The sequence below is a fragment of the Nilaparvata lugens genome, chromosome 7, assembly GCF_014356525.2.
Source record: "Nilaparvata lugens isolate BPH chromosome 7, ASM1435652v1, whole genome shotgun sequence".
NCBI classification, from domain to species: Eukaryota; Metazoa; Arthropoda; class Insecta; order Hemiptera; family Delphacidae; genus Nilaparvata; species Nilaparvata lugens.
This window is the reverse complement of record NC_052510.1, coordinates 34,901,537-34,918,112: the sequence shown is the minus strand read 5'-3', so window position 1 is coordinate 34,918,112 and position 16,576 is coordinate 34,901,537. Positions and strand designations below refer to the sequence as shown.

Sequence of the window (16,576 nt, the reverse complement as noted above, 5' to 3'; positions counted from 1 at the left end):
ATAACCTAGTCTCTAGGTCTAAATTGCTATCTTTTTTATTTTTCAAGAAGTTAGAAGTTGACGAAAGTTTATATATTTATTTAAAGTATAATTTTAGTATTTCATGCTAACAATCTTTTACACTTTCATTGAGTTAGCCTAATCACAAAATACATTTTTTATAATCCAGCTAGTAGTTTTCACAAACCGATTTATTGGAAATAACATCATTATTTGACTTTGAAGTTTTCCATTACATTCTAAGTCCTAAACTACCATTATCCTTGTTGCACCTCAAAATATTGTAAACTCATAGTTTATCAATACGATAACAAAACTAACCTGACTATTAGAACATTTACTTTGTCTTTGGTACCTATCTATAAATTAATCTTCTTTTGATTAGGCTAATTTAAATTCACTTGGAAACAAAATTACATAGATTGTTATAGAAATAACTTGATCAGAGTCAGTGTAATTGAATATTGAAAGACTGCCATTGAAAAAAGATAAAATAGGTACTATTTTTCTGGTTGACCATTGCTACCAAACTCATTTAAAACTAAAATAGTCATGTATTTAAAACACTTATTCATGCTCTATTGATCGATATATTGCTTGAGGCCAGGTATATCAATGTAAATAGTATAAATTAAAACAGGAGACACACAACATAGATAGATTAAAAACACTGAAAAACTTACATTATAATCGGAAATTTTCGAGGAAATGTGTCCCCTTTCTCAACCGAGCAGAGAGTGTAATGTAAGTTTTTTAGTGTTTTTAATCTATCCATGTCGTGTGACTCCTATTTTAATTTATATTATAAAGTGTTTTCTGTTATGTGCTACGAATGTAAGTAGGCTATATACCTACTTATGTATAGTCTATCTAATGTAAATAGTTTATTGAGACACAGTTCACTTCTAATTTATTCAAAGTCCAAACTATGTATTATCATTGATGATTAACTTCACTTTATCTCCAAAATGGATATATGTTGAAAGATTAAGAAATATGTTCATTTTTCAGGTACCATTTACAAACAAAATATTGAAGAGAATGTGCTCAAAAGGAAATGCATATGAATTATTTTTTGTTGACCAGGATGGAAAAATTCTTTGGAACCCATGGTTAGAATAAGTTAGTTACGTAAGATAAAATTACACTCATTTTTCAAACTTTATATAGGCGATGTCATTTTATAAAATTTCCAATTTTTTCAAAAAGCTTATCCACTTCGATGATTTATTATCGATTTGATGTAAGATATTCAAATAGTAAGACATAACTATGGTATGTGACTAAAATAATTGAAAAACTGACTGAATTTTTAAATCATTAATAGCTTACAGTATACAATATTTCGAAACAACGTGAATCCACATGAGATCAAGATGGTCAGTTGAGAAGAGTGTTTAAAAAACAATGTATTCACTTATCATTCAGAGAATAGAGCTGTTCATAATATTTGGGATTCCTTCCATAAAGAAATAATTTATGTAACAGAATCTAATAATGTGATAACATTAAATCAATGATTTGATGTTAAAATGTTATCACATTATTAGATTTTGTTACATAAATTATTTCTTTATGGAAGGAATCCCAAATATTATGAACAGCTCTATTCCCTGAATGATAAGTGAATACATTGTTTTTAAAACAATCTTCTCAACTGTCCATCTTGATCTTGAGTGAATGTTGAACTTTATGAATGACCATACATTAGAACTATGAATAGATGACTTCAAAAATTCACTCAGCAAGTGCTGGTAGAAAACACTGAATAATAGCTTCAATGACAGTAATTCCACCTTTTAAAATTTATGATTGAATTCATGGATGAAATACCTGCATTATTTTGAGAGATTTATATATTTACAGTTTGGTATTTATTTTCAAATCACTTAGTTCTACTTATAATGTTGTAGATAATCATCATTTCAGATTAAGCAATTAATTGATTATATTTCCATTTGTTTCATTAAACTTGTTTCTCTAAATATAGAATCAAAATTTACTTTATGCAGTACATTTTGGAAGAGTTTAGTAAACCAAACGGTCGAGAAGTAGGCCTACTGACCACAGAAATGAACTCTAAATATAGAATCAAAATTTACTTTATGCAGTACATTTTGGAAGAGTTTAGTAAACCAAACGGTCGAGAAGTAGGCCTACTGACCACAGAAATGAATGAATTGTTCATGGTATCCAAAAATATGTTGTTCACCGACAAGTTGTTTTGACCTTGGGGCACACTTATTAATCCCAATTCGTGCATGGAGATTGATGGTGATAATAATTCAACTGATTGTTGGAATTTATTGGAATTTCTCATATAATATTACTTTTTCATTATTGGGGGGGGGGGGTTCCTTGCCAAGAAATGTAATTGAAAACTTATACAGATCACAAACAATCAATTTCAGAATTCACTTTGCAAAGTTTTTTTATAATGAATAATAAATAATTATCTATAACTTTTTGATTTCAGGCTTAGTGGTGTACCAGCCAGAAGTAGAGGATGGCAAAGAAAATCAACTATGAATAATATTCCATGGATATGATTCATGTATGATGTAGTAGCCTACAGAAAAAAGAGATGGACTAATCTAAGAAATATATAATTTTTTTCAGTAAATCTTGATGTGTTTATTTCATGTTATTCATAATAATATCCTCTTTGGGAGGTAGGGGGGTTGGGCGATTGCTCCTGCTTCAATTCAGGTAGTTTTGAAGAAAACAGCAAGTGACATGAAGCTAATAAAATTAGTTTTGATGGTTTATACTTGAGAGATTTTTAAAACTATATTCAACCCAACAGCATCGAACTATTATCAACAACTCTATTGGTTCTGTATGGCTTCTGTTTTTTTTGGAAATAGTAAAATTATTTAACATTGCTGACTGGCAAATGCTAAAGGTAACATGTAGTTAAATAATAGACTTGAATTGGATATAAAATAGGGTAGGCTATCACAATTATGTATTGCATTAAGAAGTAAGTAATAGTACTTATGTACTGCATTGAAGGGGTAATAATTCTTTGAATATGAAAAATAACTCAAGCAAAAGTTGAAAATATTATGTTCTAAACCACATCAAATAATATATAATCACTTTTAATTCTACCTTCTAGGCTATATTTCCAAGGTTTTGATTAGAATTGATAAGCTTTTAGAACATTATAGTAAATAAGGAGTTTGAATGGCTACTCTAATTCTAATGAATATCTTTAGTGAGATCCACGTTATAATGACAGTGGATAAAGATAGAAGAATAGCGATGCCGATTCTCTGCATTGATTAATCATATTTCTACACTGTCAAAAACATAATTGGCACCGTTGTGGACCTAGAAAAGGATACTACCACCGGCTTTGTCGAATGATAGACAAGGATAGCTAAACCAAAGTTTATCAAATACTGTCATTATAACGTGGACCTCACTATAATAAAGTATTATTTTAATAGGGCAACTTTAATGTTTAATTATAGAAGATAACTAGTAGGCCTACCCTAATATATTCGAAATAAGCATGACCAGTTTCTAATTATGTCATTGTCAAGAGAGTCCTTATTGAAAATGTCGAAACTAATCATGTTTCATTTTGGAATATCACAAGGGTACTAGTTACCTTCTATAATTAATAAATATTTATCCATTTTAAAATAGGCTATGTGTTATTTAAAGTACCATAACAGAACCTGTTTATTCTAGCAAGATATAGTTATCTCAACAATAATATTAGAATTAGTTCGCCTGTTTGAATACACTTTGTACATGTCATATGTGTTAATCTATATTAATAATTATTTCTAATATTCGTATAGCTTTTACTGGTGAGGAGTCCCTAATTGAACATTGCCTGAGAAGGCATATTGATTTAGGCAGTCAATGGGCCTCACGATTCTTATACATGTATATCAGCCGGGACCGTACCCATCCAATGATCAAAAAGGGGACTGCTAAAATAAAATTGCCTTAAAAACGTTTACAATATTGATTTCCCTTGGTGTAATATAACCCGTAGATTCCAAAAATGCCAAAAGTAAAGCACTTATTTATTAATTTGAATTTTTTTTTCGATAGAGCTTCAATAGGCCTTTGAAGTTGAATAAGGTACTCATACAAGTAGGTAGGCCTACCTATATATAAACGATGTGATTCAAAGAACATGCATTGACTCTAAAGACAATTGATTCTAGTTAATAAAATAATTATAATAATATCTTATTAATAATGGAATGCTTCTAGTTAATAAAATAATATCTTATTTATAATAAAATACAATCAGTTACTTCAAATAGTTAACCCTTACAAATTTCAAGCATAGGAAATGAAAAGTTAACTCTTTGATTGACATGCCTATAAAGCAAAATTCATGTCAAAGAACTAGTTCTTTGAATGTTACTGTTTCTGCCCGCTTGGGTGCGCTGCAATCGATTCTGCTTCTGCCCGTTACGAAAACACAGCTTAAGAGTCTATTATTCACTGCAGAGACTGGCACCGACTGCACTGACATCCCTATTTCATCTGGCTCCCCCTGGGTCTCATGAATAAAAAACGCCTCAGAGTAATATTCTTTGGCCACAATGAAGGCTCTGTAATTTTTTCACGATGATTGAAATCAATACCCAACTTGAAACTATCATGAGCACCCTTAGAGTTTGGCTTTTTCACCAATATATCAAGCTGAGGGAGAGCTGATGCCAGAAATGATTCAACATCTGTTACAGAAGTTTCTTTTTTGATTTTGCCAAAATGGAACCAGGCCTTTTTTCACCAGATAGAAGCTCTGGCCAATCGAACCTGAGCCAATAATGAGTTTGTGTTCAAATTTGCGATTAGCCTTATTAACTTTCTTTGCTTGCCTTCTACCTGTCACTAGTTTCCAGTCATTTTCTTTTTCCCTTAAAGATATACTTGAACTTTCACTATCTGCATACAAATGAGTACAAACCTGATGTTCAGTCCTATTGCTCGTTTCAAAAGCTTCAGTATTTGTTTGATTTTTACTCTGACTATTGGAAATCACAAAGTTATTGTTATCAACAGTCAAGTCTGAATTTGCTATTTTTTCGAATTTCTCCACTTTAGACTTCACAGATTTCTTCAAATTATTCTTTCTAGTAGCAATCGCATCAATCTCCTTGGACTAGGAAATCCTTCAAAGCTGAGATTACCAATTGACGATCTCCTACCGTTGGCAGAAGGCCTACATTCCAATTGAGGATTGGTATTACCGGTACATTGTAAAGTGGAATTTAACTTTTCAGACAATTTGATATTTTCACTGTTCACATCACTGATTCTATCTACAATCTCATTCAGTTTAATATTCAAATCTAGGAGATCAACCGGTTTGAACTGTAGTAGACGAAACTGATCTAACCTCAAATCACAACTGGATCAGTGCCACCTTACCAGATCACCCAGCTCGCAGATCTTCCCGAAATTTACTGATGGAATGTTTTCGCACTTTAAATGGAATTTTTCACCACATAAAGCACTACACTGAATCGATATATCATTCTTATTTTTTTATATTATTTAAAAATTAGCACCTAGTCAGAGACTAATCATTAAAGCACATGATAGAAAATAAAATTGATTTAGACACATCTCTACAAACGACTGAAGAGCTGGAAAATGAAGTACAAGAGTTTGTAACGAACATTCAACAATCTGCATGGGAAAACACTCCCCCACTTAGTAGTAAGAGAGCTGATAGCAGAAAGAAGAAGAACTAGAAGAATCTGGCAAACGACAAGAGATCCAAGAAGTAAAATAGAACTGAATAGAATTACACAGAACTTGAGAGGAGCAATACATGAAATAAAACAGCAAGAGATTAACACTTACATGGAGGAACTAAGTAATGAGGCCAGTACCAACTACTCACTATGGAGAGCGACAAAGAAAATAAAGAGACCAGTGGAACAAGTGGCACCAATAAGAAAAGAAGATGGAACATGGGCTCACAGCAGTAAGGAAAAAGTGGTTTTGTTTGCAAACCATCTTGAGAAAACATTTACTCCTCATGATGATAGAGTGCTCAATGATGGAATAAATGTAATCATACAGCCAAGACTTTTGGATATCCCTCCAACATCGCCAAGAGAAGTTAAAAAAGAAATAAATAATATGGCAAAGAAGAAATCACCCGGATATGACCTCATAACAGGAGAAATACTTCAACATCTTCCTAGAAAAGCAATTGTGAAATTGAGTCATATTTTCAATGCAGCTTTCCGTTTAAAGTACGTGCCAAGTTTATGGAAAGTAGCCGAAGTTATAATGCTACCTAAGCCCGGAAAGTCACTAAGTGAAGTAACCTCTTATAGACCAATATCACTCTTACCGGTACTATCAAAACTTTTTGAAAGATTACTGTTGGCAAGATTAAAACCAATTCTACAGGATAAACAAGTTATACCTTCTCACCAGTTTGGATTCCGTAGTAAACATTCAACAATTGATCAAGTACACAGACTAACAGATGTAATAGAAAGATGCCTTGAGGAGAAAAAAGTATGTTCTACTGTCTTCTTAGATATTGCCCAAGCTTTCGACAAGGTTTGGCATGAAGGCTTGTGCCATAAATTAGAACAAGTCCTACCCGCAGCATATAGTCAATTATTGAAGTCTTACCTGGACGAGAGATATTTCAGAGTGAAGCTGGATGATGAATATTCTACATCAAGGCAAATTAAAGCTGGTATACCCCAAGGAAGTGTGCTAGGACCAGTTTTGTATACACTGTACACTAGTGACATTCTAAAGCCAGCAGGAGTCACTATAGCTACATTTGCAGATGATACTGCTATTCTCTCAGTCGCAGAAGATATTGAGGAATCTACAGAAAAGCTACAAAGAGCAGTTAATGAAGTAAACACATGGACAAATCATTGGCTAATTAAACTAAATGATACCAAGTCTGTACATGTGAACTTTACTAATAAAAGAATTCAATATATTCCAGTATATATAAATGAGAAAGTCATTCCACATGCTAATACTGCCAAATATTTGGGTATGACGCTGGATGTCAAGCTCAAATGGAAAGCACACGTCAAGAAGAAAAGGGAAGAACTAGGAATTAAATTCAAAAAGATCTATTGGTTGTTGGGAAGAGGATCCAGGCTGTCCATATACAACAAGATTCTACTATATAAAAAGCTACTGAAACCAGTATGGACTTATGGCATTCAACTTTGGGGCTGTACTAAACCATCCAATGTACAAATTATCCAACGATTTCAAAATAAGGTACTAAGAAATATTGTTGACGCTCCTTGGTACATCAGAAATGCTGATCTTCATCGCGACCTTCAATTGGAGACAGTCACGAAAGTTATTGAGCACTTTGCGGCCAAGCATGAAGAGAGACTCCACCAGCACAATATAGAGGCAATCCAGCTGCTTGATGTTGATAATCTGGTCAGGAGGCTCAAAAGAACAAAACCGCATGAGTTAGTGAAGTGAAATTTGTGTTGTGAATTGATGGCTTGAAGGTGGTGTTAGTGATAGTGAAATGTTCATCCCTTCAAACCAAACAAATTATCATTGGCCTACTAACTTGATTGTATGAAACTATTTTATAGGATACAAACTAGACTAATTAATATATCATTCTTATTGATCGTTTTTTCACAACGACCACACAAGCAACTGTCAACTTCATCCACTGCCATCCTAAGGCCGGTTACAGAGCTCGACCGACCGTCAGTGCGTATGTACCATCCTGACCGTACGCATCGATGAATCAGTTTTACACATTCAGAGCTCGACCGACCGTCAGTGCGTATGCACCATCCTGACAATACATCAGTTTTTCTGACTCATAAAATGGACGCCTTTACAGATTGTTTAATTGCAGCTTATTATCTTCGTAAACGAAAGATTAAAAGACGTAGATATCAAGTTCACCCGATGGTCGCCCAAAGAGCATTTCAAAGGGAATTTAGTACCATTATATACATCATTGCTTGGGGTAAGATACATTTTTCAAACTCAGAATCTCCATCAGAAATTTTGATGAATTATTTCGAGCTTGTATCACCATTGGGAATATTGCAGTCACTTTAAGCAACGGATCGACTAAATATAGATAATATTAATAATATATGATTTTTTCAATAAAAAATTTAGAAATGATTGAAGAAATATATAGAAAAACTCTGAATTCGAATATTACACTATTAATTGAATTCATTCATTATGCTATTCAATTCAATATCAGCTGATTGTCGGGCAGAGGTGTCAGCACATTGGTTATGTTGCGATCGGGCTACTGATCAGTACAGCTCTGAAAGATTCTAATTGTTTCAAAAGTGCGTCAGTCGACCGATGGAACGGATGCGCACGAGCTCGACCGATGGTCTTCGTACGCTGTATAACACGCATGGTCCTGACCGTGCGCGTGCGTGCCGTCAGTCCTGCTCTGTACGGATACATGGAATCTCTATGGAAAAGACAAGCGCGGCTGACCTACGCACTGACGGTCGGTCGAGCTCTGTAACCGGCCTAATTCCTCCATCCTTAATTATATTAAGCGAGCAATTTCTGTATGTATTTATTTATGCATTAATGTATGTCCAACAGATCTCGAAAACGGCTCTAAGGATTTTAATGAAAATTGCAATATAGGAGGTTCTTGATATAAAAATTCAATTGCACATGGTCTCCTGGGAGAACTCGCTGAAGGACATGAAAAGGATACTAAATATTCATGATTGGAAAAACAGCTGATAATTTCGTCGTCTGTCGATAATGGAAGATGTTTGTGCTAGGAGAGTGGGGAGTGAGGCAGAATTATGTTCAGCTGTTAAACTATTGCAATCAATCAGCTGATCTCATGATAAATATTACCTGGCACGAAACTAAACGACTTGATGAACATATCTGATTTGTTGACCAATGATAATTATGATTTTATTCAAGATCCATTATTTTGTATTTATATTAACAAATATTGTAGCAAACATAGGCCTAGTATATCATTCTAAATTGAAGTACTATATCAACATTTTCATCACTTTACAGTTTCAAGTGATTAGCAAGTGTTATTTTGTTATTCAATTTGGTTTGTAAAAAATCTAAATTAGAACTATCTGTTTTAAAATGTTTAGACTAAAAATTGGACTTAAATTATCTAAGTGTTAGGAACATAACCTTATTTTTGGACTACCGTATTTATAGTGTATACATCGAAATTCGGGGAATGAACTGTGCCTGTAGATCCTTCCCTAATCATTTAAAAGAATTGTGTTCTGTGTAACAATAAATAAATATAAATATGAATATGCTTTTATGCTTCTATGCTTTTGAACTCCAGAGCGAAGCTCGGTGCCCCGATATTTATGATAATAATCAACCAAGTGCAGTTATACGCTGTTCTGTTGAACGCTATCACAGTTGAGAGACTGCACAAAATAATTGTCTTTGTAAGCAATGATAAATTGACATAGAAGGGTTGCAATAATTACTTCATTATAAAATGAAGAAAGGCACAATGAACTGGCTTACCATAAGATTCTCGAACGCCAATGACGAGTTGAGAATCGAATGCGTCTCCATTTCTTTCGGCATGCACCAACTTCATGGCTGAGTCTTGGAGACGTTGTTTGATATCACAGAATATACTTTGATTCCAACTGTCAAGCATCAACTGTCAACATATAACACAACATACAATAATCACTTGTTTATCTCTTTTCTGTATAGGGCTACTTTTATAGAAATAGAAAGAAAAATAAAGATCTTAGTACCCTTTTTTGAAATATTTAATCACAACATGTTTCGGACATTGATGCCATTTCCAAGTGATTTTTCTTTCTATTTTAATAATCAATAAAGTGTCATTTAAACAGAACACTAACCTAGGAATCTGAAGCAATAATAATTTTAACACTTTTAAGAACACAACTCTATAGCCGTATATTTATAAGGATTAATATTTAAGGATAATATTTATACAGTATTAATACTTTCATATCAATCACAGTAGCTTACAGTAATTTAGAAAGAATTTTTCTCGACGGTTCTATATGTATTTTGGGGCGCTGAATTCGAATCTGAAATTTGCTGACACACCAGAGGGCGGCTTCACCCCCAAAATTTCTGACTTTTTTTTAAGCATAAGGATACGTCAAGGATCTTTAAAGTTTTAAACAATTATAACTTTTGACAGAATGATCACATCTCCTTGTACTACAGCTCATTCTTCTCAGCTCGTCAAGGCGGTTCAAAATCATGTACCATAACTGAAATTTGATAAAAAATACTCCTTGTATAAATTCCTCCTAGTTTATTTTAGCCCATATTTCAATACACAGAAAAATGGCCAATTTCTATATTCAAAACTGTGTATCTCGGTAACCCGAAATGATAAAAAATGGTACTTAGTCTTGAATCAAAGAACAGAATCTCCTCTTTCATGTGAGGTAAATGATTTTTGTAAAAATATAGCCTAATCGTGGAGTAAAATACGTTTGTTTCAAAAAATCAAGAAATTTGCGATATTTTTCTCATTTTGATAGTCTCGACAGTTTTTCGATAATAAAAAGTAATGCAAGATAAATTTGAGTAAGCCCAGCTTATATAGAGCATAAAATTCTCTTTCATTTGAAAGACCAATCACAAGTTTCTATCATGTATTTATTGTACTCGTTTTAGAGACTCTTGAATAACAGTGAAATCGCAAGAAAAATGAGAAAATAATGAAAATGGGGAATATATCACAAATTTCTCGCATATTCAAAGTTGCGTATCTTGTGAAACACTTCAGATAAAAAATCAAAAAAGTAGTCCAGGTTTTAGAGATTTTTTTATCTTTCCACTCCCATAAATTATACTTTCAATTTCAATACCTTTCAAAAGTTACAGCCAATTGAAAAAAAATATTATTTTTATTTCCTAATTTTTCTTGCAATAAAGAACCGTCGAGAAAAATTCTTTCGGGGCTGTTTCCTGAAAAACGGCCATTTGATTGGACTATATTATATAAGTACAGTAATAACGTGGATTACACTGTGAACAACACAGAAAGATCAGAAGTAACAGAATTATAAGAGAAATGGAATATAAAGAGAAATAAAAGAAGAAAACAAGTCATACTGTTTGTGAACCTTATGTAAAACGCATTATCTGCATTTCTTAAATGTATGTCATTATGAAAGAAACACAACTCCTCCAAGCTTCCAGCCATAAGTTGATACCCAGAAGCAAGAACTAGGTGTCAGTGCACTCTCTTTCGGAACAGTGAGGATGGGGAAAGGATAATATCAAGTGTCAGAGCATTCCAATTCACGCGAAGCCGTAACACAGAACGAAGCTCCGAATATGCGGCTCGGTGTTGTGGTATATGAAGAAAGAAGCGGTGAGAACGAGTATCACTTTGATGAAGCTCTGTGAAAAGTACAGTCTTTACAAGTCTATCAAAATTTATTCAGTTCAACATTCTATTTGCAAACAATTTTTTATTCATCAAGAACATTCAACTTGATCAAATTTACAGAACTAATCTTATTGGCATATACATATACTTACCTCGATAAAAGACGTACAAGTGATGTATATTTCATGTTAAAGGAATTATTTCTTACTGCATTCTTTACTTGATTGGAACTTTTCTAGTAGAACACTTTGAAAAATGAAATTAAATAAATCATTAATTATTCAGAATGAAATTCAGCTTGACGTACCTTTCTTACAATACTTTCATCATTTGGAGGCTTCTTTGCAGCTGAAGTTTTTCCAGCTAACGAATTTTCCAATTGACGGAATGGTGTTGGCAGGTAATTGCATTGCGTGAAAAATTTACGCCACTCAGCAATGTAAGCTTTTAGAAGAGCCTGGTCTTCTTGATGTGACAATACTCTCTGAGAAGATAGAAAATACGATTGTTGAAAATGAATAACAGTAAAAATAATAAAACAACTTAAAGTCAATCATTCGGAAAGAATATTACAAATGAATAAAGATAATTCAGACATTTAAAACAAACTATTCTTTCACTTATTGGTATTGTGAACCATTTTACACATTATAGAGATTAGAACAAAAATGGTGAACATAATAAGTCAATAAATATATAGCAAGAGCATGGAAAAAGTTTCAAAAGAAGTCAATCAACTCATGTGATTAGTACGGCTACCAACTTTCAGTATGGTCAAAAGGGGAACAAAATGGAAAAAATCAAGTCGACCTGTTACTCAGAACACCTGACAATGTAAAAGTTTGATATGGAAGTAAAGTATTTACGAAGTTAATTAGCCTAAATAGAATAAACCGTGTTCGTTTCATCGATATGATGAAGCAAATAAAGCCGTCGAATGGTCTATCTGGATTTGAATGATAAATCTCAACAAAGGATATTCAGGTGAGTCATATGTATGGGAACCCTTCAATAAGTTGGAGACTGTTGCATATATAATACTGTAACTTTCAGGATAAGTTATTGGTCAAATACTCTACCTTTTGACGTCCAACTGAATTTCAACCCCTCATAAGGGGTGACTTAGGGGTTGTAACTCGAATATTTTAAAATGTAATCACCCATTGTGAGGTACATCATTTTAAAGGCTTTTTTAAAACAAGAAAGATGGCATCGATAAAGATGTTCCATGATGCTTCTATCCAAAATGGCGGCTGATTGAACTTTATCAATATTATTTATTCAAAAACTAAAACTTCAATCAGCCGCCATTTTGGATAAAAGTATCATAGAACATTTTTATTGATGTCACTTTGAGTTACAACCCCTCATTTCTTAAAAAACTAAAACTTCAATTTTTGATAATAAACACACCAGCGTGTTTATCATCTCCCATTGCTTTTTACTATTTCCTCTATTCTCAGTAAAACGTGATCTATAATATCTTTCTTTTGTATTCCTGATCAATATTTTAACCCTTTTCTTGAATGAATTGTAATCGAGTTTAGCTAACCTATCACCCCGATTTCTATCTATTATTTTGAACAATTTGTGTTGGTCACATCACATAAATTCTGATTCATCAAAGGCTTGAGCATTCTAGAACGATAATTACCTCCATTTGTTCTAGTTTTAGTGTACAAGCTCAATGTAAAAGTAAGATATTCTCAAAACTTGAATAGACCAATAATAGACAGATTCAATTAAGGCTGTGCAACAGGTTAGAGAAACTTTTTACTGGTGATATTTTTCGATTTTAGTTTGTCGATTTGTATACTATCAAGTTATTAAAATTAAATAGTTTTCTCATGTAATTTTTTACTATTATTCATTTTTGAGATATGAGCACCTATTTACAATAGTATTAGCACGAAGTTTACATTTTTAGGACAGATAATTTCAAATTCGGTAAGAGATAAATTCATGAAATTTTGAGGATATATTATTTACATAATTGTTGATTTAATAACAAAAATATTTTTTGACAATATCAATTTTCGAGAAAGTTCTTCAATTTTCAAAAAATGACCAAAGATAACTCAAAGAGAAGGTTACGGAGCTTAGGTTTTGGCTTTTAATTGGTAATATGCAGATATTATTAGAAATGTGTTGAAAATTTTGCATAATAAACACAAATAAGCCTGAAAATAAGTTAAAATACTTGCACATTTGAGATACTCGCATTTGAGAATAACACCCAAATAGCCATCTAGTCTAAAGTATAATGAGCTAATATTTACTATTCTAACATACTACAATAAAAATGAAACAGCGAATTTCTCATTGGAAATTATTACTGCTATTGTTAAATAAATATGTACACTTATTGACTGCACTATAAAAGCTAGATTCCGCTCTGCTCTTTCACTGGACACTAATATTGAACTATGCACTATACTAGTTCAAACGGATTCCTCCTTTTGAGCCTCCGCACCAGCCCTCCATTGTCTAGCAGCTGGATCGCCTCGACGTTGTCGTGTTGGTGGAATTGTCCGCCGCTCTTCAACGTATGCCTCTAGATCTCGGTGGACACCAGGTTGACGTGCAGGTCTCTATAAAGATCGCTATTCTTGACATACCAAGGAGCGTCCACAATGTTCCTTAGCACCTTCTTTTGAAATCGTTGTATGACATTGATGTTGCTGTCTTTAGTACACCCACAAAGTTGAATACCATATGTCCATACTAGTTATAATATATGTTTGTACAAGAGTATTTTGTTTCGTATTGGAAGGATGAAGTTTCTTCCAATCAGCCAAGTTTCTTATATTTGATTCCAAGCTTCTCTTCTTCTTGACATGGGCTTTCCAGGGAAGCTTTGCGTTCAAGGTCATACCTAGATACTTGGCATAGTTAGCATATGGTACAATTTGGTTGTTGATGATTATTGGTACGAGCAGATCCTTCTTATTGGTGAAATTGATATGAATAATGAATCGACTTTGCTTCATTCAATTTCATTCTCCAATTTCTAGTCCCATCTTGAATTTTGGCTGTATTTGGCTTGAAATATGACTATATTATCTGCAATTTTTGATGTAGTATTTTTATCAACGCTAGGAATATCACTACTAGGGTAAGTGGAGAACTGCTCCTAGAATGCTCCCTTGAGGAACTCCCGCTTTTATTTCTTTCAAATCAGAATATGAATTTTCATGCCTCACTCTAAAGTATCTCTCAGTCAGATAGGATTGTAATATATCTTTAAATTGCTTTGGTAGTATGCTTTTCAGTTTGTAGGTAGAGAAGACCTTCATGCTATACTTTATCAAAAGCTTGTCCTATATCAAGGAAAGCTGCTGAACAAACTTTTTTCTCTCCTAGACACTTCTCTATTACATTTACAATTTCATGCACTTGGTCTATTGCTGAGTGTTTCACTCTAAAGCCAAATTGGTGATTTGGAATTACGTGCTGACTCTCGATTATTGGTTTTGGCCTACTCAGTAAAACCCTTTCAAACAACTTGGATAGGACCGGTAAAAATATATATTGGCCTATATAATACTTCATGTGGCTCTTTTCCTGACTTGAGTAGCATTATAAACTCCGTTATTTTCCAGTTACCTGGTACGAATTTTAATCCAAATTTTTTGTCAATTTCACTATTGCTCTTCTTAGTAGGAGCTTGAGGACTAATTCAGTTATCATGTCGAATCCAGGAGTTTTTTTGTGTTTAGATTTCTTATTCATCTTTTTACTAACTTCTTCTATTGCATTATTTCTTGAATCTGCTGTGAAATATTCCCTTCTGGTTCTGATTCTTCTTCAGCTGTACTGTTTGGCTGAGAAATATTTACAAAATGATCTGCAAATGTCTGTGCCTTTTCATCACTATTACTTATGCTATGAGAATGTTGAATTATTTTCAACTGACTTCCAGAGTGATCAAACCGTACTGCGTTCTGCTGTTAAGTTTCTTAAGTAACTATTGATTGATTTATTCTTGATAGATTGAATCTATGTCCTCTTGAGTTGGATTTTTCAAAACTCTTTCATCATGAGGCGAACATGATTGCTGCATTCTCCTCCTAACTTTTCATTTTTCCACAATCATTCTTCGATTTCTGCAGGGTAATTATTTTCAAGTGTTCTTCTGATTTGTGGAGTATTACACCATGCTGCCAATATGTTCTTACAAGTGAATCCAATTCTATTCCTTCCTCCAGCAAATGTTGGAAACCATCCCAATCAGTGTGGCTATTAGCTAGCGCAGGACAAGCATTTTCCTTCCGTAGAGTTGAATCACTCAGAGTCAAAATTATGGGTGAGTGGTCGGAATTGAGGTCGAACTATCCTCTAAATGCAAATAGTTCACTGATATATTCTTTGTCAGGAAGAAATCTATGAGATCTAGGGATTTCCTTGTATCGATGGACCAGTAAGTTGGTTTACCAGTTGAAAGAGCTTCAAACCTCATATCTCTCATTGCTTCGAAGAGCTGTTTTCTCTTGTGAGTAGTTAAGCACGATCCCCAATGCACGTGCTTTGCATTGAATCTCCACCAAGAATGAATTTTTCTTCTAACTTATCAAGCAATGATGAAGTATCACTCTTCTGATGGAATATCAGGGAGTAAATAGCTGTAACAAAACAAAGTGATAATTTACTGCTTGCACTGCTACACCTGTTAATTGTATCCTATTCACTTTCATGATTCCCTTCTTCATGATGCTGTAAATTGTCTCTGATGATGATGATGATGGCACTTCCACCCCTTGCAACATTGATGGAATGTAAAGCATGATAGATCCTATACTCATTGTATTTGGCATGTTGTTGGTGTCCATGCTCTCGTTAGTGGCTTCCTTTTCTCCTTGCTCTTATGTAGGAACACTAGGTGACTTCACTAAAATCGACATATTTTGCAAACATGTCTTTCAAATAGCCCTCTTAGTCAACACTCACGCATACGGAAACGCAAACGCGAGCTGTAGTACGGCCGCGAAAAGCAAGTCGCTTTGCTTGCATAAATTCCGTGGTTGACAACCGATAATCGATGCTATATTTTTGTTTCACTTTTAATCGCGAACAAACTGCTGACTCACTACTTCTACACGATGACTACTCCACTATACGTCCGTTCTCTACGAGTTCTAACGCGAAACTGATTTTGTATAATAGAATTATTACCATGGTAAGGTTTTAAAAATA

The 16,576-nt window shown here is 33.6% G+C and overlaps 1 protein-coding gene across 1 annotated transcript in view; it reads right to left on the bottom strand.

Moving 5' to 3' along the window:
• The window catches only part of LOC111051499 (cullin-5), a 47,676-nt gene that overhangs the window by 25,292 nt on the left and 5,808 nt on the right, over positions 1-16,576 (bottom strand). Inside the window, exons 3-4 of the mRNA XM_039432620.1 lie at positions 11,691-11,867; positions 9,514-9,655 (exon numbers count right to left, since the gene is read on the bottom strand). Coding sequence (XP_039288554.1) covers positions 9,514-9,655; positions 11,691-11,867 — 319 coding nt within the window. The remainder of the gene's footprint in view (positions 1-9,513; positions 9,656-11,690; positions 11,868-16,576) is intronic.